A 25633-nucleotide genomic window follows, 5' to 3' on the forward strand; every position below is an offset into this window, starting at 1 on the left:
TCACCAGGTGGCTCTAGGTAAGGTGCTTCACCTCTCTGTGCTTTCCTCAGCTGTGAAATAAAGGCTGATACAGACTAGAATTACACCTTACAGAGCTTCTGTAAAGAAAAAGAATGAGGTCAATGTTGAATCCTTTTAGAATCTGTGAAGTTCGTTGGATGAAGTGTGTTATCGGGTACTACATTACTTATTTATCTGAGTTGAGGATAATGGGCTCCTGGCAAGGTAGAAACCCAAACGGACACGGATGTGCATCTATCTCCATCCTCATGCAAATGATCAGATGAAACGATGGTGTAACTGTTAAATAACTAAGGTCCCAGTCAAATTAAGGGTCAGGCTGTCTGCGGAGCTAGAGTAAATAAGAAATATAGTGCCAGATAATTCAGATTTCCACATGAAAATCCTATCTAATAGTAAAAAAATAAATTTCTCCTACACCTTCGGAAGAAGGGAATGCGAGACATTAATGACTAATCATATACTTAATTCAAAACTGTGATCACTGCTTGGGTTAAAAGCCGTGTGCAATGAGACTATTCAATATGCAAACAACTAGCAGTGTGATTATTGCCCAACAGATTTAATTATTTCCTTCTATTGTGGCTCTCCACTGAATTTAAGATGACCTGTAATATAAAGTTTTGCATAGCATAGCACAGCCTGGCTACCGGCCTCATCCCATGCTGCTCTCTTATTCATGAGCCAGGCAACAGCCACAGGGCACTAGGTGACACTCCCCAGTCATACCGCATTCCCTCATGGCTCTGCCTCCCTGGGCCTATTCCTCCCTTGCCTGGAATGCCCTATTCCCAAATCAGAGTAACATAAGCTCTCCTGTCAAAACATAGGTCAGATGTTAACTCCTACAAGAAGCCTTCTCCAACCACTGCCCCCAAACCCGCCACCTGACCAAGGCCCCTTTTAGGTAATATGGTGACACTTTGCAATTGATGCCATCATTGAACTTATCCCACTTCACTGTAATTATCTTTTTACTAGCCAGTCTCCCTCATTAGACACAACTTCTTGAGGGCAGGGGCCACATTTGTATTTCCAGTTTAACCCAATCCCTGACACATCACCCACACTCAATAATTGGGGCAACGATGGATTGTTCCAGAACTAGTATTAGGTCAATTCCTAACTGTTCATAATATATTAAATCTATATTTCTACCTACTTATCAAAATAAATTTCTAATGAATGAGTTCAATGTAGAGAAATCACAAAAGTATAAGAAAAAATATGTGAGTATTTACATAATCTTAAAGTGAGGCCTTCTGAAGGGTGATCCCAAAGGTAAAAGCCATGAAAGAAATTACTACATTAAAAAGTTAAAATTTCTGTATTCAAAAACCACAAGGTTAATACATAGAAAAGAAACTGGAGAAAGGCTTCTCCAAAGCTGCTCTTTGCAGTCCACCCTTCCCTCTACTACCAACCCCAGGCAGAGTGATTTGATTGTTACCTAACCATTTGTTGGCATTTTCTAGACTTTATATAAATAGAACATGATATATGCCCTCCTGAGTTGGCTTCTTTTCCCCATAATGAGTTTGAGATTCATCCATGTTGTTGAACATATTCGTAGTTTACTCCTTTTTATTCCTTACTCCTTTGGGACATTTGACATTTTATCAATTTAATTCATCTGCTCATGGCCATTTGGCTTGTTTCCAGTTCTTGGTTATTGTAAACGAACATTCAGGTACAAGTCTTTGGGTAGACAAATGTTCTCATTTGTGTTTAGTAAGTACTGAGATGTAGAATGACTAGCTTTTAAGACAGGTCTGTGTTTTACTTTTTGAAAAACTGCCAAACTGTGTCCCTAAGGTTTTGTGTCATTTCCACCAGCTGTGTAGGAGGGTTTCAGTTTGCTTCATATTCTCAGCAACAAGGGACATTGTCAGCCTTCTTAATTTGATCCATTCAAATGAAAGCATTGTGCTATCTCACTGTAATTCATATGATTTCACGACATTTCAATTATTTGAAAATTTTACTCCTTGGATGACCAAAATATCTCTCGTAATTTTTAACCATCAATCCTATGTCTAAAAAGTCTAACAAGTTTTCAGTTCAGCTGGGGAATTGTACAGGGAATTGTGTTAGAAGCCAGAGAGGATGCAAAGATGAATACATCATGGTGTTTGCTCTCAAATATCTCAGTCTCACAAGTAAAGCAATAACCCAACTACAAGCTAGAACAGAATTGTCTTTGGAAAAGTTTGGGTCACAACATCCTATAAAGACTTCATGAAGGAGGTGTCATCTGAGATAGTCTGTGTATTGTAGAACTCCTCAAACTTTGGTTGAAAACCACAATATCGCACACTTTTGTCCTAAATCCTTCTCTTCCCTAAACCGGACCATGTGACTCCCTCAAACATCACCCATAGGATGCCTTGTCATGAGCTTGGTTGTTCTGGACATACTTGAAACTAAAAAAATCCTTTGATGTGTGGTGTGATCAGAACAGAACACCCAGGAGTTGTCTAGCCCACAGAGAAGACAGAACTCTTATTGATAATGTTTTGCCTATACTTTCAATACTTACAGGACTACATTAGTTCTTATTTCATATATTGGACCTTTACTTTATATAAATGAATAAACAGTGTAATTTTAGAACTGTAACTGGTATTACAGATGGTCTAATATAACTCCCTCTTTTTTCAAGAAAGAAAAAGATTTCCACAGTTAAGTTCTTTGCCCTTTATCATACAGCCAGAAATTGATGGAGAAGGGACAGACGTTTGAGTCTTCTGACTCCCCAACAGGGCTTTCTTTGAGTAAATCCAAACCTGTCTTTTCTTCAGGTTGTTGTTAAGCCACATCTTTACTTTTCATACATCTGCAGTTTTTCTTTTTTATACTTAAGATACTGGCCCTTTTTTTGGCTGTTAAGTTTAATCTTCTTTGGCACCACCCTAACAGCATCTTTTTGGATTCAGATTATATCTAACAAATTGACTAAGCCTCCTCAAAATATGCCATTTGCAAAAGTGACCAGCATGACATTTACATTGTCAAACCAAATGTCTGGCTGGTGTGTTGAACAAAAAAGCCAAAGAGAGAACAGTGGGAAATTTACTCACTCTGATGAAATACAGCGTAGGCAAAGTGAGAGCCCAAGTAAGAGTTACAGTGGATAGCAAAATGTTGACACTAGGGAAGAGCTCTGAATGGCTGGAATGGACTCAGAGAATCACTCAACAGATGGGAAAACTGAACTATTTGGGTTGGGGACGGTGGTCTGGGAGTAAGACTGTGAACCATGCACGGTTGTCAGAGAGCCTCGGGGGTTAAGCTGTACTAGCTGCTTGGATTGTTGGGCCTCATGTCTTAAAGTGAACTTGGGAACTGCTACAGTCCATAGGGATGATGTCGCTGGCATTGAATGCCACACAGGGAAGTGGGTGGGCCATGTTCCTCAATTCCTCAAGATTGTGCACTAGCTTTTATTCCCTGGTACGCCTGAACATTGCCCTTTCCCAATTTTGTCCCTCCCCGCCATTTCACCACAATGCCAACAGCACTCCAGCCTTGGGTTAATACCTGATAGAACTCCCAGGATACACAGAGGCTCTGTTAGATTTTCAGTTCCATGAAACAGACGTCTTTTGGGTCAATGCCATCTTCCCAGCCCCACAGTGCGGTGCCTGCTTCATAGCAGCTTGACGAATATGTACTGTTGGAACAATATGCAGGACACGATAGGATCACAGCTGACAAGTTCTGCTCACCAGGTGACTATCCCAACAGGGGAATACACCAGCTCTTTCCTACCACATCTTTTCTACCTGGTTGTGCTACAAACTGGAGCACAGGCTTTTTGGTTCTTTCTGGGGTTTGAAAGTCATAAACTTCCTATCTCTCTCACATTCAACTGGTCTGTGTTCCACTCTGAACACTGTGCCCTCATAACCAGATATGGAGAGCCTTAGTATATACTGTGCAAGAGGTCCAGGGCACCTGTGCATTTTAAGGCTATTTTTAGTACACACTCCAGTAGGAGGAATATAAGCAAATCCATATCCTAACTCATACATGCTCTGGAATATATAAGCCTTTGCACTGGTCAAGCCTGGGAATCACTGGCCCCTCCTTACTAGTAGAAGGGATGTGTCACATAGATAACAGATCCTCCCCGGTTCATTTTAAGCCTTAAAGGACATGGCCCACTCACTTGCCTGTGTGACATTCAATGCCAAAGCTGTCATTCCTATAGACTATAAATGGTTCCTAAGTTCATTTATTTGTTCACATGTTGTTTCTTATTGATGGGTTGGGGAACTGAAACATTTTCCTAGCTAAATTTTTATTTATTATTTGATTCTACTATATTTAAGTATTGCCTGTTATGTATCTGTTTTGATCTAGGAAAAAAAAAAACTACTTTTGATCTTAAGATAAAGATCACTATAAAATTTTTGAAGAAAATCCTAAAAAGATACCTGTTTTCTTAATTTACAATAGTACCTAAAGAGGAGGAAAAAGGAACAAAAGAAGTCATTTTGTCAAATAAATAAATACATAAATAAAAGAAAAAGCAAAACTTAAATACAATAGCCTCTTCCAGAGAAATGGTTCTCAAGCATGTCCACTTTCAATCACCAGAGAAATTCAAAAAGAACAAAATACACTTAGAATGAATTTTCATGCCACAGATGGCAGTCCTCTCTCCGACTAGCTTTTAGCAAGCAAGGTAGGGCCTTTTTGGAGAAAATAGTTGGAATAGTGACTGATACATTGAGGAAGGCTGTAAACATAGTGTGTCCAGATTTCAGTAAGACACTTTTTCAGAGATGGAGAGTAGTGAGCTACTTGAAGACTCCATTACAACCTTGAGGTTTAAAAAAAAAAAAAAAAAAAGATGGATGAGAAGTTTGAGGCAAAAGCACCAGTTAGGAAGCCAACCACTGCAGTGAAGCAGAATGATCGGGAAAGTGACAAAAAGTGGGATTGAGTCACTTTTGTAGGTGAGACCACAGCCACCAATGTCACCCACCCCCCCACTACCACCACCACGACAAACAGAATAATCTTTCATTGAATCTTTACATGCAAGGCACTATGCATGCCCTTTGCCTACCTACATTCTTTGATGCAGTCCTCACAACAACCCTACAGTGGTGGTTTAGCAAATGAGGAAACAGGCTCAGAGAAGTGAAGTAACTTGCTGTGATGGTCTTTGTGCCGGGTCAGCTTGGCCAGGCTAGGATCCTCAGTTACCCAAACACTAAGTGTTGCCAGGGAGGTATTTTGTAGATGTGATTAAAGTCCATAGTCAGTTGACCTTAATAAGGGAGATTATTCTAGATAATCCGGGTGGGTATGATTTAATCAGTTGAAAAGCCTTAACAGAACGGAGGCTTCCCTGAAGAGAAGGGAACTGCCTACCTACAGCTGCTTCAGCCTGTGCCCGAGAGGTCCAGCCTGCCTTTCCTAACAGCCTGCCCTGTGGATCCCAGTCAGCCCCCACAGTTGCATAAGCCAATTCCTTGCAACAAATCTCTTAATATACACATCTCTTACTGGTTCTGTTCCTCTGGTTGAACCCAAATTGATACACATGCCAAAGATCACACAATAATTAGGTGAAAGAGTTCAGATCTCTCAAAGCCAAAAGCAGGCCACTATTCCACATTCCCTCCCAATAGAAGTTCAGCTTTGGATATCAGCACTTAACAGATATGGCAGCACATCCAAAAATCTAGCAAGCATTGAAGGAAAGGTTAAAAGGTTAAAGCTCTAGAGGCCAGTCTATACAGAGCTTTTGAAATGGGGCCAAGGGGTAGTCGAAACACCCATTATGACTATAAGGAAATCAGTCATAGAAAACCACTCAGTTGTGATACAGAATATAATCAGAGTGATATAAACATTGAAGACTTATTCCCTATGACTATTCTGGAAAAGGTCAACATTTCATAGGCATTATAACCTAATCCAGGTATAGGCAAAAGCAAGGGAGTATAGTTCATCAGAAACAGGAAAGTCCTCTAACTTGTTCCGGACTGGATTGATCCTCATGCATAAAAAGAATACAGGGTTCAGCATTTTGAATGTCAACATGTTTTTCCAAAAAGCAGAAAAACATATTTAGATTTGGATGGTCTATACCCACATCATCGTTACACTTGGGAAAATATAATTCTTGCAGCTGATGAATAAACAGGACCGTGATGCATGCTATTATCATGATTAATGTTAATCTGGCATGATTGGATACGCCAAATGCCACACAGAAAACCTATAAAAGATACACTGGTTGCAGTTTAAGGAAGATGGTGGAATAGGAGGATCCCGAGCTCACCTCGTGCCGCAGACATAACAAGGCAACAACTACATATAATGCAGCTCACTTTGAAAACAACCCGAAGCCTAGCAGAGCAGATCTCCCGCAGCCAAACAAGTAAAGAAAAGGCCACGTCAAGAAGGACAGGAGGGAAAAGGATGCAGCAGAGAATGAAACCACTGGTGTGGCAGAGACCCACAAGCAGGAGGGACATCACAGGCACAGAGGTGCTCCCAAGGTAGCAAGGGGATCAAGCCTTCCAGCTGGATCAGCACTTCCAGCCCTGAGACCTGCACCAGGACAAGCCCGCATAACACCTGGCTTTGAAAACCAGCAGGGCTTAACTCAGGAGAGATGGACAGCTATAGGAAACTGAGACTCCACTCGTTAGTATCACTCAGTCCAAGACCCCCTGTTTGAAAAGTACCTGGGTTATACACGAAGGAGACTCACTGACTAACTTCAGGCATGCGTGCCAGAGGGGCGGGGATCTGTGGGAGCTCTCTCTGGGAATGGAAGTACTGGTAGGCACCATTTTTCTTGCCCTACTTCAGCCCAGCTGGCCAGAAGCTTGTGGGAGCCAGTTCTTATACTTTCCGTTACCATACTGGCACCACTTGCCCTGCTCTACCAACCCACCCACCCCAGCCGGCACTCCTGCAAAGGGGCTCCTGCCTTGCAACACCGGGTAGACAGCCTCTGTCAGGTCCAGCACCTCTCCAGGAGGAGACACTTGCCAGGGACAAGGAAGCCAGCCCTGCCCACCAGCATGCCTGTAGAGGTCACAGCCTTCTACTGGGCCCCACAGATGCCTTTTACAGAAGGTCACTACTTTCAAGACCAGATGTAGCTGACCTAATACATAGTAATAAACACAGAGAGCCAGAAAAAATAAGGAGACAGAGGAATATGGTCCTGATGAGAGAATAAGACAAATCTTCAAAAAAAAAAAAAAAAAAAAAAAAGAACTAAACAAAATGGAGACAAGCAATCTACCTAATAAAGAGTTCAAAGAAAGAGTAAAAAAGATGTTCACCAGATGAGAGGAGTGTGTGAATTCAGTGAGAACTTTAAGAAACTGATAGAAAATATCAAAAATAACCAGTCAGAGCTGATAAATACAATAATTGAAATGAAAAACACACTAGAGGAAATCTGCATCAGACTACAGGATGTAGAAGAACAGACAGGCTATCCGGAAGACAAGCTAAGGGAAAGCATCCAAGCTGAACAACAAAATAGATAGATACATAGATAGATAGATAGATAATACATATGAATTTAAAATAGAAGATAGGTTAAAGGACCCCCAGGGCAACATTAAGTACACCAACATCTGCATTACAGGAGGCTAGAAGGAGAACAGATTGAGAAAGGGGCAGAAAATATACTTAAAGAAATAACTGTTGAAAACTCCCCTAAACTTTGGAGAAGCGAAAAGATATCCAAGTTCAGGAAGCACAGAAAGCCCTCAATACCAAGACACATAATAATTTTTTTTATTAACTTTTTTTTTTAATCTACATCCAAATTAGTTAGCATATAGTGCAACAATGATTTCAGGAGTAGAGTCCTTAGTGCCCTTTACCCATTTAGCCCACCCCCCCCCACAACCCCTCCAGTAACCCTCAGTTTGTTCTCCATATTTATGAGTCTCTTCTGTTTTGTCCCCCTCCCTGTTTTTATATTATTTGTGTTTCCCTTCCCTTATGTTCATCTATTTTGTCTCTTAAAGTCCTCATATGAGTGAAGTCATATGATTTTTGTCTTTCTCTGACTGACTTATTTCACTTAGCATAATACCCTCCAGTTCCATACACATAGTTGCAAATGGCAAGATTTCACTCTTTTTGATTGCCAAGTAATACTTCATTGTGTATATATACCACCTCTTCTTTATCCATTCATCCATCGATGGGCATTTGGGTTCTTTCCATACTTTGGCTATTGTTGATAGTGCTGCTATAAACATGGGGGTGCATGTGTCCCTTTGAAACAGCACACCTGTATCCCGTGGATAAATGCCTAGTAGTGCAATTGCGGGGTTGTAGGGTGGTTCTATTTTCAATTTTTTGAGGAACCTCCACACTGTTTTCCAGAGTGGCTGCACCAGTTTGCATTCCCACCAGCAGTGCAAAAGAGATCCTCTTTCTCCACATCCTCACCGACATCTGTTGTTCCCTGAGTTGTTAATGTGAGCCATTTTGACAGGTATGAGGTGGTATCTCATTGTGGTTTTGATTTGTATTTCCCTGATGATGAGTGATGTTGAGCATTTTTTCATGTGTTGGTTGGCCATCTGGACGTCTTCTTTGGAGAAGCCAAGACACATAATTATTAAAATGTCAAAAATTAAAGAGAGAATCTTCAAAGAAGAGAAAAGGCAAATGGTTAAGAACAAGGGAAACTCCATAAGGCTATCAGCTGGTTTTTTAGCAGAAACTTCACAGGCCAGAAGACAGTGGCATGATATATTCAAAGTACTGAAAGAGGGGAAAAAACAAACAAAAAAACCAAAAACCTTTCAACCAAGGACACTGCACCTGCCAAGATTATTCAGAATTGAAGGAGAGATAAAGAGTTTCTCAGACAAATAAAAGTTAAAGGAGTTTATCATCACTAAACTAGACTTCCAAGAAATGTTTAAGGGACTTCTCAAAGGCAGGGAAAAAAAGAACATAACTAGAGGTAAGAAAATTACAAAAGGAAAAAAATTCACTGGTCACAGCAAACATATAGCAAAGGTAGTAGATCAATCACTTACAAAGCTAGTATAAAAGTTAAGACAAAAGCAGTAAAATTAGAGTTCTGGTTCCAGGTGACAACGTAGGAAGACTCTGAACTCACCTCCTCCAGGGAACACACCAAATTACACCTATTAATAGAACAATTCTTCCTGAAGAAGAACTGAGGGCTGACTGAACAGCTACTGAACAAAGACAGAGAGAATGGCAAGAGAACAGGAAGAGAGAGACACAGTAACAAAGAGAACCCCCACCCCAACACCGTGAACAGAAGTGGGGAGAGAGACAGCACTGAGGAACTCGAACAGACCCCTCTGTCCCTGGGGACACAGAGAAGCCACAGTTTAAAAGAGGAACCAGCATATAGGAGAGACCACTCTAGAAATCTGCCAGGAGGCGGAGGAGCTCTGGAACACTCTCCAGGTCAGAGAGACTGAAGGACACAGTTGTGTTCCCCCCTTAACAGCCTAGACTGGAGCAGGATCTGGATACCATAATGGGTGAGCTTACCCATTATCTGAGTGAAATTACAACTTGAGGGAGCCCAGAGTCCACAAGCCCACACCAGCCCTAATCGCACTGGGGCACAGAGAAAGAAGCCAGGTTTAAAAGGAGCTGTGGGAATACTCTCTCCCCCCTCCACCTTAAAAGCCAAAACCGGAGCAGGGTCTGGACATCATAACAGGTGGGTTCATATGCCATGATTAGCAGGTCATGATGCCATAACTGGTGGGTCAGATCATCACGGAAAGCTTGCGACCTCAGGAAGCCCAGATCCACAAGCCCACACCAGCCCGCTGGTGCTGGGACACAGAAAAAAAGCCATGGTTTAAAAGGGCAGAAGAACTATGGGAACATTTTTTCCCCTCCACCCTAAAAGCGCAGACCAGGACAGGTTCTGGATGCCAAAAGGGGCAGGTCCAGATGCCACAACTGGTGGATCCAGTCATCACAGGGAGCTTGTGACCTCAGGCAAGCCCAGGGTCCTCAAGCACACACCAGCACCAGTCACACTGCGGCACAAGAAAAAAAAAAGTGACAGTTTAAAAGTGCGAAGGGACCGCGGCACTCTCCACCTTAAAAGCACACACTGAGCAGTGTCTAGCTCAGGGAGCTTGAAACATCAGGAAGCCCAGGATCCGCAAGCCCACATCAGCTGCCCTGTGCTGTTGGGACACCAAAAACAGGCCATGGTTTTGTGTTTCTCTGGTTTGTTTTTATTTTGTATTCTTGAATTTTTATTTTATTATGTTTTTTGTCTTTTTAAAATTTCTCTTCTTTTGTTTTACTTTTGGTCAGTTTTGTTTTTCTTGTTTTTTTCCCTTTGTTCCTCTTTTCTTTTCTTTTTAATGTTTTATTTATTTTTGAGAGAGAGAAAGAGAAAGAGCGAGCAAGCAAGCAGGCGAGGGGCAGAGAGAGAGGGAGACACAGAATCCGAAGCAGGCTCCAGGCTCTGAGCTGTCAGCACAGAGCCTGACGCGGGGCTCAAACTCCCAAACTGGGAGATCATGACCTGAGCCGAAGTTGGACACTCAACCGACTGAGCCAGGCACCCCTCTTCTCCTCTTTTATTTTCTTTCACTTTTTCTTTTTTCTCTCTTGTTTCATTTTTTGTTTTATATTTCTCTTTTACTATTAATCTTTCTTTATTCTTTCTGTAAAAAGTGATAAAAGTTTAAGAGATTAAGTAGCTCCAGACTTCAGGTTATACTGTAAAGCTGTAGTAATCAAAACTGTATGGTGCTGGCACAAAAATAGACACATAGATCAGCAGAACAGAACAGAGACCCAGAAATAAACCCATGATTATATGGTCTGTTAATCTTTCACAAAGGAGGAAAGAATATGCACGGGGAAAAAGTCTCTTCAACAAATGGTGTTGGGAAAGCTGGACAGCTATCTGCAAAAGAATGAAACAAGAGACAAGAAAAACCTCAATCTAACCTTACACCTAAGGGGACTAGAAAAGAAGAACAAATAAAGCTCAAGGTGAGTAAAAGAAAGGAAATAAAAATCAGAGCAGAAATAAATTAGGTAGAGACAGGCAGACAGACAGAAAGAAATCATTGAAACCAAGATCTGGTTCTTTGAAAAGAGAAAAGAGAAAAAACCTTAGCTGGACTCATGAAGAAAAAAAAGAGAAAGGACTCAAATAAATAAAATCAGAAATAAGAGAGAAGAAGCAACAATTGACACCATAGAAATAAAACGATTATAAGAGAAGAAAATGTAAAAATATATGTCAATGAACTGGACAATCTATAAGAAATCAATTCCTAGAAACATAAATCTTCCAAAACTGAACCAGGAAGAAATAGATAACTTAAACATACCTGTTACAAGAATTAAATTGAATTTAATAAAAGTGCAAAAAATAAAAGTGCAGGACCAGAGGACTTCACAGGTCAATTTTACCAAATATTTAAAGAATAGTTAATACCTATTCTCCTTAAGCCATTCCAAAAAAATAGAAGAAGGAAAGCTTCCAAATACATTTTACAAGGCCAGCATTACCCTGATACCAAAATCAAAGTCATCACAAAAAACAAAACTACAGGCCAATATCTCTGTTAAGCATACATGCAAAAATTCTCTACAAAATATTAGCAAATTGCATTCAACAATACATAAAAAAAAAAATCATTTACCATGATCAGGTAGGATTTATTCTCAGGATGCAAGAATGGTTTAATATTCACAAATCAATCAACATCATACACCACATCAACAAAACAAAGGATAAAAATCATATTGTCATCTAAATAGATGCAGAAAAAGTATTTGACGATATTCAATGCCGCTTCATGATAAAAACTCTCAACAAAATGGGTTTAGAGGGAACACACCTGAACATAAAAAAGGTCATATTTGGAAGACCCTCAGCTAAGATCATACTCAACAGTGAAACACTGAGAGATTTTCCTCTAAGATCAGGAACAAGACAAGGATGTCCACTCTCACCATTTTTATTCAACATAGTACTGAAGGTCCTAGACACAGCAATCGAACAAGAAAAAGAAATAAGAGGCATCTATACTGGCAAGGAAGAAGGCAAACTGTCACTATTTGCAGATGACATGATACTATACATAGAAAATCCTAAAGACTCCCCTAAAAAACTATAGGGAGTAATCAACAAGTTCAGTAAGGTTGCAAGATACAAAATACCCAGAGATTGGTAGCATTTCTATACAATAACAACAATTGTAGAAAGAGAAACTTAAAAAACAACACCATTTACAATTGCACCAAAAAAGAATAAAATACATAGGAATTAACTTGACCAAAGAGGTGAAAGACCTGTACTCTGAAAACTATAAAATACTGATGAAAGAAACTGAAAATGACACAAACAAATGGAAAGATAGTTCATGCTTATGGATTGGAAGAATTAATACTGTCAAAATGTTCACATTACTCAAAGAAATCTATAGATTCAATAAATCTCAAAATACCAACAGCATTTTCCACAAAACTAGAACAAATAAAACTAAAATGTATATGGAACCACAGGAGACCTGAAATAGCCAAAGCAATTTTGATCAAAAATAATGAAGCTAGAGGTATCACAATTTCAAGATACACTACAAAACTGTAGTAATCAAAACAGTATGGTATTGGCACAAAAACAGATACATAGATCAATAGAACAGAACGGAAACCACAGAAATAAGCAGACATTTATCTGGTCAATTAATCTATTAAAAAGGAGGCAAGAATACACAATGGGGAAAAAGAGAATCTTTTCAATAAATGGTGCCGGGAAAACTAGACAGCTACATGTAAAAGAATGAAAGTGGTCCACTTACTAACACTATACACAAAAATAAACTCAAAATGGATTAAAGGCCTAAATATAAGACCTGAAAGCATAAAAATCCTAGAAGAGAACATAGGCAGTAATTTCTCTGACATTAGCCATAGCAATATTTTTCTACACATGTCTCATAAGGCAAAGGAAACAAGCAAAAATAAGCTATTGGGAGTACATCAAAATAAGAAGCTTTTGCATAGAAAAGAAAACAACAAAACTAAAAGAAAATCTACTGAATGGGAGATCTTTGCAAATGATATATCCAATGATGATTAATATCTAAAATATATAAGGAAATTATATAACTGAACACCAAAAAAAAAAAATAATAATAATAATCCAATTTAAAAATGGGCAAAGGACCTGAATAGACATTTTTCTAAAGAAGACATATGAATGGTCAACAGACATATGACAAGATGCTCAACATCACTAATTAACAAGGGAATGCAAGTCAAAACCACAAAGAGATATCACCTCATACCTGTCAGAATGGCTAAAATCAAAAACACAAGAAATAACAAGTGCTGGCAAGGAGGTGGACAGAAAAGAGCCCTCATGCACTGTTAGTGGGAAAGCAAACTGGTATAGCCATTGTGGAAAAAAGTATAGAGGTTTCTCCAAAAATTAAAAATAGAAATACCATATCATCCAATAATTCCAGTACTGGGTATTTATCCAGGGAAAGGAAAACACTAACTCGAAAAGATATAGGCACCTCTATGTTTATTGCAGCATTATTTACAATAGCCAAGGCATGCAAGCAACCTAAGTGTGCATCAAAAGCCAAATGGATAAGGAAAATGTGGTATATATTACAATGGGATACTACACCTCCATAAACAAGGATGAGATCTGGGCACCTGGGTAACTCAGTTGGTTAAGCATCCAACTTCGTCTCAGGTCATGATCTCAGTTCCTGTGAGTTCGAGCCCTGCGTTGGGCTCTGTGCTGACAGCTCAGAGCCTGGAGCCTGCTTTGGATTCTGTGTCTCCCTCTCTCTCTTCCCCTCACCTGCGTACACATGCTCACTCTCTCTCTCAAAAATAAACATTAAAAAAAATTAAAAAATTAAAAACAAGGATGAGATCATGCCATTGGAGACAACATGGATGGCTTAGAGCATATAATGCTAAATGAAATAAGTCATACTGAAAAAGACAAATACCATATGATTCCACTCATAAATAAAATCTAATAAAAAATGAATAAACAAACAAAAGTCAGAATATGAACTATAAATACAGAGAACATGGTTGCCAGAGGGAAGTGGGGGTTTGGGCAAAATGGGTGAAGGAGAGAGGGAGATACAGGCTTCCAGATATGGAATGAGTAAGTCACAGGAATAAAGCAGAGCATGTCAGTGATTTTGTAACAGCAATGTAATGGGATGGATGGTAACTATACTTATAGTAAATACAAGATAATGTATAAACTTGTCAAATCACTAATTGTACGTCTGACACTAATATAACATTGCATGTCAACTATACTCAAATTTTTTTAAAAGTAGTAAAATTACTCATATCTATGAAAATTAGGGGATAAACAAAATAAGAAGATGTAAAATATGACATCATATATATAGGACATGGAGATGGGGTTAAAATTCAGTGTTTTGGAGTGCCTGGCTTGCTCAGTCAGGAGAGCATGCAATTCCTGATCTTGGGGTCATGAGTTCAAGCCCTACATGTGGTGTAGAGTTTACATTAAAAAAAAAATTAAATAGGGGCTCCTGGATGGATCAGTTGGTTAAGTATCTGACTTCAGCTCAGGTCATGGTCTCACGGTTCATGAGTTCAAACCTGCATCAGGCTCTCTGCTGACAGCACAGAACCCACTTTGGATCCTCCCTTCCCGTCCCCTGCTCACACTCACTCTCTGTGTTTCAAAAATAAACAAACATTAAACAGTTTTTTTTAATTAAAAAAATGTAGTGTTTTTAGAATGTGTTCAAACATAAGTGACCAATTTATTATAGACTGCTATATACACAGGATGTCACATAGAAACCTCATAGTAACCACAAACCATAATCCTCTAACAAGCACACAAAAAATTAATGGAATAAAACCTCAAGCATAAACTGAAGTCATCAAATCACAAGTGAAGAGAGCAAGAAAAGAAGACAGGAATAGAGAAGAACCACAAAAACAACCAGGAAACAATTAAACAAGTACAAACCTATCAATAATTACTTTACTGTAAATGGAATAAATGCTCCAATCAAAAGACACATCGTGAATGAATAGCAAAAAAAAAAAAAAAAAAAAAAAGACTCATCTGTATGCTGCCTGTAAGCCTGTAAGAGACCCACTTCAGATTTAAGTTACATAAAAACTGAAAATGAAGTGTAATGACAAAGGAATCAATCCAACAAGAGGATAGAACAATTGTAAATATCTATGTACCTAGCATAGGAGCACCTAAATATATAAAGCAAATATTAACAGACATAAAAGGAAAAGCTGACAATAATACACAATAGGGGACATTACAAGTCCACTTACATCAATGGATAAATCATCCAGATATAAAATCAATAAGGAAATAGTGGCTTGGAACAGCACATTAGATCAGATGGCCTTAACATATATATACAGAGCATCCTATTCAAAAACAGCAGAATATACTTTTTTTTCCCCCCCAAGTGCACAAGGAATATTCTCCAGGACAGATCACATGTTAGACCACAAAACAGATCTCAACAAATTAAAGAAAACTGAAATCATATCAGGCACCTTTTCTGACTACAATGGTATGAAACTAGAAATCAATTTCACGAAAAAAAAAACTATAAAAAATGCAAATATGTGGGCTATACATGTTACTGAACCACCAATGGGTCAATGAAGAAATTAAAGAGGAAATAAAAAAAATACATGGAGACAAATGAAAATGGAAACATAAAGATTCAAACTCTCTGGGACACAGCAAAAGCAGATCTAAGAGGGGAGTTCAGAGCAATATAGGCCCAACTCAAGAAACAAAAAACATCAAACAATCTAACCTTACACTTAAAGGAACTAGGAAAAAGAACAAAGCCCAAAGTAGTAGAAGGAAGGAAACAATAAAGAGCAGAGCAGAAAATATGAAATAGGGACTAAAAACAAAACAAAACAATAAAAATGATCAATGAAACCAAGAGCTAGTTCTTTGAAAATTGATAACCCTTTAGCCAGACTCATCAAGGAAAAAAAAAAAAAAAGAGGACTCAAATAAATAAAAATCAGAAAAGAAAAAGGAGAGTTAATGGAAATCACAGAAATACAAAGGATTATAAGACTACTATCAAAAATTATATGCCAACAAATTGGACAACCTAAAAGAAATGAATAAATTCCTGGAAACATACAATCCTTAAAACTGAATCAGGAAGAAAGAGAAAATCTGAACAGATCAATTACTAGTAATGAAATGGAATCAGTAGTCAAAAACAAACAAACAAACAAAAACAAAACAAAAAACAAAATACAGAGAACAACCCCAAGAAACAAAAATCCAGTACCCAACTGCTTCACAGATGAATTCTACCAAACATTTAAAAAACAGTTAATATCTATCTGCCTCAACCTATTGTATAAAATTAAAGAGGAAACGGGGCGCCTGGGTGGCGCAGTCGGTTAAGCATCCGACTTCAGCCAGGTCACGATCTCGCGATCCGTGAGTTCGAGCCCCGCGTCGGGCTCTGGGCTGATGGCTCAGAGCCTGGAGCCTGTTTCCGATTCTGTGTCTCCCTCTCTCTCTGCCCCTCCCCCGTTCATGCTCTGTCTCTCTCTGTCCCAAAAATAAATAAACGTTGAAAAAAAAAATTTTTTTTAAATAAATAAATAAATAAATAAAAAATAAAAAAAATAAAGAGGAAAAAATGCTTCTAAATTTATTCTATAAGGCCAGCAGTACTGTGATACCAAAACTAGAAAAAAACACTATAAAAAAAAAAATTGCAGACCAATATCTCTAATGAACATAGATGTAAAAATTCTCAACAAAATACTAGCAAACCAAGTTTAAGTATACGTTAAAAAGATCATTCTCCACTATCAAGTGGGATTTATTCCAGGGATGCAAGGATGGTTCAATGTCTACAAACCAAACAATGTGAAACACAATAACAAAATTAAGAACAAAAACCATATGATCATCTCAATACATGCCGAAAAAAACAATTAACAAAATCCATCATAATTCATGAGAAAATACTCTCAAAAAAGTGGTTAAACGGCTCAGTTGGTTACATGTCCAATTCTTGATTTCAGTTCAGGTCATGGTGTCGAGGTTCATGAGATCAGACTCATGTCCAGCTCTGTGCTGACAGTGCAGAGTCTGCTTGGGCTTCTCTCTCTCCCTCTCTCTGCCCCTCCCCTACAGCTCTCTAGCTCACTCGCTCTCTCTCTCTCTCTCAAAATAAACATTTTTTTTTTTTTAAAAAAGGGATGATGGAGGGAACACACCTCAACATAATAAAGGCCTCATATGGCAAGCCCACAGTTAACATCATTGTCAATGGTGGAAAACTAAAAGCTTTCCCTCTAAGATCAGGAACAACACAAGGCCATCCATTCTCATCATTTTTTTTCTATACAGCATTGGAAGTCCTAGCCACAGCAATCAAAGAAAAGGAATAAAAAGCATCTAAATTGGTAAGGAAGAAATAAACTATCATTATTTGCAGATGACATAATTCTACATATAGAAAACCCTAAAAACCAAAAACTTACTAGAATAAATTTCAGGATACAAAACTAATACACAGAAATCCGGTGCATTTTTATACACTAATAACAAACTGGCAGAAAGAGAAATTAGGAGAATAATCACATTTATAATTGCATCAAAAAGAATAAAATACCTAGAAATAAATTTAACCAAGGATGTGTAAGACCTATACTTTGAAAACTTATAAGACATTCATGAAAGAAACTAAAGATGACACAAATAAATGGAAAGCTATACCATGCTCACGGACTGGATGAATCAAGGTTGTTAAAATGTTTATACGACCCAAGGCAATCTACAGATTCAATGCAATCACTATCAAAACATCAACAGCATTTTTCATAGAACTAGTTACTGATGACTTTTGCATATCTCCTATTCTCTGTCCTGAAAGACCCTCTTCTTGGCTACCTCCCCAAGAATTATCTACCCACTGATACTAAAGTTAGCACCTTCTCTTAAAGTCTGTGAGTCCCTCCCCACTGAACTAGATGTGATTTCTCCTTTGGGTAGCGAGGCTCACTCTCAGCAGTTAAACTAGAGATTTTACTAGGTTCTATCTTGTTACATATACCTTGACTGCTTTTTACCTATTTATAAGCTCTTGAATCATTTTTCTTTCTTTATCCATTTCTTCATCTCTGTGTGCTTAGTACAGTAGTTTGTATTTAATGGATAGTTTATGAATGAACCAGCACTGTCCACACATTAGACCAATCGTTATTTATTTAAAATCAACAAACCTTTATTAGGCATTTAACAGGTACAAGGAGTTGGAGATTTTAAAGATGAGTAAGAATCAACCCTGTTCTCCTAGGAATGGGCAACCAGGGCTGGAGCTAAGAAACCTACGTAAATAACTTGGGGCAAGCAGGCCCAAATGTTACAACAGACCCACAAAAAGACTACAGTGGGAAAATAGAAGGGGAGAAGCATTTCCATAACGGGGAGAGGAGAGGCTCTGGGAATCATCTCATTTAATTCCCACATAAGCTTCCAAGTTAAGCATTTTTACCCCCCATTTTACAGACAAGGAAATTGGGGCTCAGAGCAGTTTAATAATTTGGCCAAGGTCACATAGCTAGTAAATAATGAAACTGGTGATCACATTCCCAATGGCCTGGTTCCCAAGCTCATGCTCATTTCCCTGTACACCAGCTGTCCTCCTCCACAGGCAAGTAAAAACACAGTGACACCTGAGTTCAGCCTTCAAGACAAGGTAAGACTTCCATATGCCCATCTGGAGGGCAGGAGCATTCCAGTAGCAGACAACAGCCTGAGCAACACCTGCAGGGAGCAAAGTTTAAACCATATGGGGAAAGGCAGACGCCCTCATGTAACAGACTACAGGACATGATAGGGAGACAAAATGGAGATATTTTGGAAGAAAAAGCCAGTGGATGACTCTCCACTTTGCCCGCAACATGTTTGGAACATATGGTAAAGTGTATTTCTTATCTACTTAAAAAAATACATAAAATATTAGAACTAAAACATTTTGAATATATTGGCAATTACTGTTTTCCGGCAATAATCTTCACCTTCAATAATAAATATCCTGTAATGCAAACCATGTTGAGTGAAAAAATGATTCTCTCCATGTTTCCTTTTCCTCCAGCTTCTGTTTTTATCTCTCTGTAAAGATATTATTTAGAGATTTAAATGGTAAGATTAAAGACTAGGGAAATGAGATACCAATAACTTATTTGGACAAACGACAAATTTCCTATCGTACCAAACAATATTTAAGTATTTTCAAATGAGAATTTTAATATTATATAACTGGACTGATTTAAAATAGTTTAAGAAATTTTAAAATATTTTAAGTTTAAAAATTGGAGGGGCGCCTCGGTGGCTCAGTGGGTTAAGCAACTGACTTCGGCTCAAGTCATGATTTCACGGTTTGTGCGTTCGAGCCCCGTGTCGGTCTCCGTGCTGACAGCTCAGAGCCTGAAGCTTGCTTTGGGTTCTGTGTCTCCCTCTCTCTCTGCCCCTCCCCCTCTCACATTCTGTCTCTCTCTCAAAAATAAATAGACATTGAAATTTTTTTTTTAATTGGGAGGTGAGATATTATAGCCTAAGGTGGTATAATTTAAAGGGTATTTGTGAAGCACTGCTAAATGCGACTTCACACAAGAGAAGAAAATGGGGGCATAAGAAGAAATGGGCATAAGCACAGCTAAGCGCTTCATAAACGATCAGTAAATATCCAGAAATACTACAAGCAGCTGCAGAGAAGGTCTTCCAGCTGTAGTCCCAGCTCCAATAAGAGTTTAAACTGTAGGTTCTTTTAAGTTTTCACAGCTCCTGCCAGGAAGGAGGGAGGCACTGGGTGAGGCAGGGGGAGGGTACAGACAGGCTGGGATTTGGCGGGGGGGGGGGGGGGGGGGGGGGGGGGGGGACAGACTGCAGGGAGCAGGCCTGCAGAAACCAGGAAAGATGAGCAGGCAGATGTCTCAGGTACACTCGTCTCTTGCAGGGCACCTGCTCACAGAGTCCCTGATACTGCGGATGACCGTACTGATGCTGGCTCGTGACCCAGACCCCAGGCAGCTGTGTAACTCAGCTGTCACAGTGGAAAGCTGGAGGTCTTCAACTAAATGGGACAACTCAAGTCAGGGCTACTAGAATGACATGTTATTACCCAATTTATGATTTCCTGAACTTTATGTAAAGGGAGAGATTTCGAAAGGTTGCTGTAATCAATGTTTACAGCACAGAAAGAGACCATGCTTTTTTTTTTTTTTTTAAATTTTTTTTTTTCAACGTTTATTTTTGGGACAGAGAGAGACAGAGCATGAACGGGGGAGGGGCAGAGAGAGAGGGAGACACAGAATCGGAAACAGGCTCCAGGCTCCGAGCCATCAGCCCAGAGCCCGACGCGGGACTCGAACTCACGGACCGCGAGATCGTGACCTGGCTGAAGTCGGACGCTTAACCGACTGCGCCACCCAGGCGCCCCGAGACCATGCTTTTTAGAACCAAGGGTCTTGCCACAAGGAAAAAAGTAAAGTGAAATTTCTGTTTACTAATATTTTGGATTTCCCTACATATTTTAAACATTAAATGTCTTTTTTATTTTTTCCTGGAGTCAAACTTTGATGAGCTGGCAGTCCCTACCCCCTTCCATGCTCTCAGCTCTACCCTGCCTCATTCCCCTCTTCTCCCCTCTCCCAGCTCCTGGCCTTGCCCCTTCTCATTTTCCTTCCCCTCCCCTCCACCCTCTCCTCTCCTCTCCCCGTCTCTTTCCCTCACTTTCCGCCTTCCTTCCCTCTTGGGCCTTTACTCTCTCCCCTCTTCTCTCTTTATTCCACCCCTACCTCCCTCCATTCTCTCTTTTCCTCTCACTTCCCACCTGCTCCACAACCTTGCCCCAAACATGTGAAAAGCAGTTTTAGTCCATCCTGGTTTATCTTGAGTAAAGCATCTCAGGCTCAAGCTTTGCCTAAGGGTCCAGGCCAGGAGTGGCAGCTTATGCAAAGTTGATTGGGACATGTTTTTTTTTTTTTAATTTCTGAGTCACAAAAATGAATTTAAGCCACTATAATTGCAGAACTATGCCTTAGAAAGAGTTGTCTGATAACATCACAGGTGAAAACATGCCCTAGTAAGAAAGGGAAGGCGAGAGAGCTGTCCCACAGACAACAAGACCCCAAACCATCTCAGGTGGTCAATCTTGAAAATGTGCCTCTCCTGCGTGATTGCCTTGGCCCTGACTCCCAAGAATTCTGGAATCATTGGCCAGGAGGACACCCAGTCACTTGGCAGCTTGCTTAACCTTGGTGTTTACCATAAGCCTGTCAAAAAATTGAGCAATTATGTTAGGCACCAGCTGATTTTTGGCAGCCATCTGCAAAAGCAGCCCTGCAGTTATTCTCAGCAGGGTAACCACCATGGAGGGTTTTTTCCCCACCACTTTTAGATTGGTATTTTACTACCAGGACCTTAACGTCAAACTGCCTAGGGAAAAGAAATCTTTAGGGATTTTGTGTAAGGAAAACATGTTTTGTTTTGTTTTCCCACCAGGGATAGGGGAATGTGTAGCAACGTGTGTTTCACCCTTTTTATCTAAAGGTGGTGGTGGGCGGTGGGGTCTGAAAGGGCGCACATCGCTCATTAGCGCCACCCAGTGAGACAGGAAAGAAAGGAAAGCAGCATGGCCAGTAGCCACAGATCTTGAGTCCAGTTTTGTCATTTCTCTGGCTGTGCAACTGTGGGCCAGCCTGTTTTCTCATGTCATCTGCAAAATGGAGATAATGCCACCTTCGTCACAGGGCTGCTGTGAACTAAGGAAGGCATCTCTTACGCAATGCTTGGTATGTAACAGGGCCTCAATAAATGCTGGCCCTCCCAGCCCCCAGTGAAACTTTGCTACTCTTACCTAAGAAGGATTAACTTTAATCATTCCCAGCTGCATGTTTGGTGTTCGGCTAAGGAGCAATAAGCTATTTGCCTGAAATCTTGTAAGTCCAGAAGGCTTTTGCCACGAAGGCCACTCTTTGAATGGGTGGGTGCATTTTTAGGTTTCTCTTTTTTCAGTAAAGTCCAAATATTCTTCAATTTGGCCAATTTTCACTTGGTGGGATAACATTTTAATTAACCAGACAAGATTCGTCAATTTCACAAAGCAAATGGGAGCTGTAAATTAATAATTGTATTAAGCTAAGGTTTGTGGAGCACTTATTATTTCTCAAGTACTGGGTTAAGCACTTTATATGTACTTAAATGCATTTATATCTCATTTAATCCTAACAACCCTATAAAACAGATACTATAATTACCCCCATTTTACAGATGAAGAAACTAAAGCTAAGGATAAATAACTTAACCCCAGTGACATGTCTGAACTTAACACCATATATACTGTCTTCTCTTTGCAAAACAGCGCTTACCCACATCTTTATGTCATCCAGAAAGACTTCACATATTCACATGACAGAATGTTGGAAATCTCCCCATGATCCAAATCCCCATTAGCTGTATAAAGTTTTCAAGAGCACCTCTTCTCATTGCTGTATCTCAGAGAAAAATCACAACTCATCACCATATTCCAAAAGGACAGTGCGGATTAAATCAATGGCGTCCCTGAAATTCTCTCTGCCACTCAGTTTTCCTTTAGTTATTTCTGTGTTTTTCCCTGCCTCCCTTTTGACCAAACAGATACTCTATAACCATCCCAGAATTGCGAGTGGTCTCGCAATGGACAAGACCACACAATGTTGCCAGTGTATGCATACTGGAGGGAGGAAAAAGAAACAGCAACGCTTCCAACTCAATTCACGAAAACTCCACTTAGATATGAAACAAAACAAACGAATTCAAACGTTGGCTTTCCTAAAGCAGCAACGGTAAAAGGGCCACCTCTCGTTGACTGAGGGTTATTGCGGGGCAATCTGTCATTTTCGAGTGAGAGATGCGGTGGACCCGCCTCCACGCGCTCCCCTGCCCCCCCTGCCCGCCCCACCGCGGGGCAGTTTTTGAAACGGGTTCCGGGAGATTGAGTGTTTCCAGCACAGAGGATACAGGCTCGCAGGACCCGAGTTCCTTCAATGGCTTATGACAACTGCTTCCTACAAAAAACGAAATCTAAGAAGTCCCCGCAGCAGTCCCTGCAGACGACGAAGTGGGATCCCGGTGGTCGGCAGAGGGTCCCTCTCCAGGTCACCTTCGCCAAAAGGTCCAGCCGGGGCCAAGATGGGAGGCTGCGTGTAACCCCAAGGCCGGCGGCAACCCCGGGCACTCCCCACCTCCCTCTCCCCGGGAGAACGCGCGGGACGCCGCGCAGCACCTGTGTCCCCAAGGGACGACCTTGGTCCTGGAGCCAATCGGAGGTGATGCCGGGGCGAGAAGAGCCCTCCGCAAACTGTGCCCAGCACCTGGCGTCGCGGCGCCCACCGCTCGCCCCCAGCGCGGCGAGGGATGCTCCCGCGCGTCCGGCGCCGTTCACCCACCTGGGGCCGCCCGCCCGAAGCCTCACCTCTCGCCGCAGCCTCCCCTTCCGCCGCCATCGCAGGAGCCACCCGGCCGGCTCCGCAGCCCCGGGGCTGGCGGCATAGAGAGCTCGGGGCCCGCCCTGCGCCGGCCCCGGAACGGGGACGAGGGCCCTGGGGGAGCTCTGCAGCCTGGGCGCGCAGCAGCGCGAGCTCGGAGCGCGGCGGCCGCGGACTGCAGAGCACGCGGCCTGGGACTGGCCTGCCCGCGGGTCTGGGCTGCGCGGGGCTCCAAAGCCGGAGAACCGGGCCGGGCGCGGGGCGGAGTCACGGCGGCACCGCCCCCGACCCCTGCGGCGGCAGGCCAGGAGCACAAAGGCCGGAGAGGCTGCACCTGGAGCCTTTCTGGAAACCGGCTTTTAAAAACAGGTTAAAACAGTCTGAGTGTTGGGAGGGTCGGAGTTGTTTCCCTTGGGGGCAAAGATAAAGGATAAACGGAGATCGCTGCAAGGTGGGGGTCCTGGGGGCCCGTGGGGGAGCTGGAAGAGAAACTTCCCTGGTACACAGTAGGGCTAGGCAAGGGCTTCCAGAGACAAGGGTGCGAGGACAGAGAGGGGTCGCCGAGGAAGCTGTTGGCTCCTGCAACGGTTGGGTAACTCCAGAAGCAGGATCCTCTGGGGATCATTTGACAACCTTCCGTCCTGTGCGGACGACGCTGCTCCTCTCCGCGCCCGCTGATTCCTAGACCCGTGCCTGGGTTACAGTTTGGCTAGTAGAGGTGGGGGGTGGAGGAAAGGAACAGCAGAGAAAACACAAACGCTTTGTGTCAACCAGCCTAAATCTACTACTTTTCCCACCAGCAGTCTTCATTATAGCGTCTTAACTAGCTGCATATGCGTCCTGAGGGCTACTTGGTACCAAACCAGGGCAAGGGGGTTGGAACAGCGATCCCGGACAGGAGGCAGGACCAGAGGAAACTGCTGCCCTCTTAAGGGCGGACTGGGATTTTACGCTGCTGGAGGTGCAAGTCGATGCTGGGAAGTCCGCTGCCCTCGGTAACACACTCCAAGGCACTTCCCTAATCAAAACCACTCTTGAAACATCTCAGTCCCGGCTTTGACTTGGAACTCTACCTGAATCCACCAGCTTCCGCTGGCCGCTCAAAAAGAAAAATTCCACAGAGGAGCCTGGCAGATAGTCTTACATCTGGCCCACGTGTCCGTGAATATGTTCAAACTCTGGCTTTCCAGATACATATACAGTCTGGAGATGGTCTACCAAGTGGGGAGGCATTCTAACACCCAGGCATGGGTTAAATGTCACCTTAAAGGTGAAGCAGAATTTTAGGGCCCTGGTGAAAATGTACAGTACAGACTATATATTGTCTTGAGGACAAAGTGTTTTTCCCTTTGTCATCTCATGTGAGCCTCACAACAACCTTTGTGAGGTGGCTGGACAGCTGTCAATGTTGCCTTATCAGTAGGCAAGCACAGGCTCACAGATGAGCATTTGGGCCAGGATCACTCAGTAGATGGGAGAAGCCAGACTGTAAAAGTCAGATCTTCCTAGGAGTTCATACTATGGTACCCAATACACTTGCTGGTGAGTCACTGCAGTCCTCATTTCTTAGAAATGATGATTCACTTCCACCCAAAGCCTGAAAGCCAAAGAAAAGGAAGCCAGAACCTAAATATGATAGCAGGAAGTAATGCTCAAGGAGAACCACAGGATTCTGTGGCAGCAAATCACTCTTCAAGCTTAACGTGCATTCCCCTTAATGTTCAAGTTTAAGTCCTACTGGCTACTTTTTCTTTATGCTCCAGAGCTTTCCGTTCTAGCACTTTTTTTTAAAGAGTAGTTATATTACACCTCATAGGATAAGACAGAGGTAGAAAACCTGTATCTTGAGAAATGAATGGGAAGGTAATCTCTCATTTCCAAACAGTGGTTTTCTAATCCTTGGGCAAAATGTAGGAAAAATGATTTGAAACATAACTTGCAGAACACGTGGCATATATATATATATATATACATATATATATATATATATATATATACATATATATATATATATATAGTTCCTTATGGTCAATGACATTTTCTCACCCAAAGCCAAGGGACA

General features: G+C 41.2%; 1 protein-coding gene across 5 annotated transcripts in view; it reads right to left on the reverse strand.

Annotated features, from left to right (window-relative positions):
• BMAL2 (basic helix-loop-helix ARNT like 2) overlaps positions 1 to 23808 on the reverse strand; it is a 123315-nt gene extending 99507 nt beyond the window's left edge. For 2 of the 5 annotated variants that reach the window (XM_086713782.1, XM_086713780.1), the window contains exon 1: positions 23559 to 23808. In XM_086713782.1, the coding sequence (XP_086569908.1) occupies positions 23559 to 23635 (77 nt within the window). In that variant the 5' untranslated portion in view covers positions 23636 to 23808. Of the gene's footprint in view, positions 1 to 23532 lie in introns of all 5 variants that reach the window. The other 3 variants (XM_086713779.1, XM_086713781.1, XM_086713784.1) reach the window with 3 other exon arrangements.
• Positions 23809 to 25633: the final 1825 nt, after the last annotated feature.

This window comes from Puma concolor, chromosome B4 (assembly GCF_028749965.1).
Source record: "Puma concolor isolate L17-30 chromosome B4, mPumCon1.1.hap2, whole genome shotgun sequence".
Classification (NCBI taxonomy): Eukaryota; Metazoa; Chordata; class Mammalia; order Carnivora; family Felidae; genus Puma; species Puma concolor.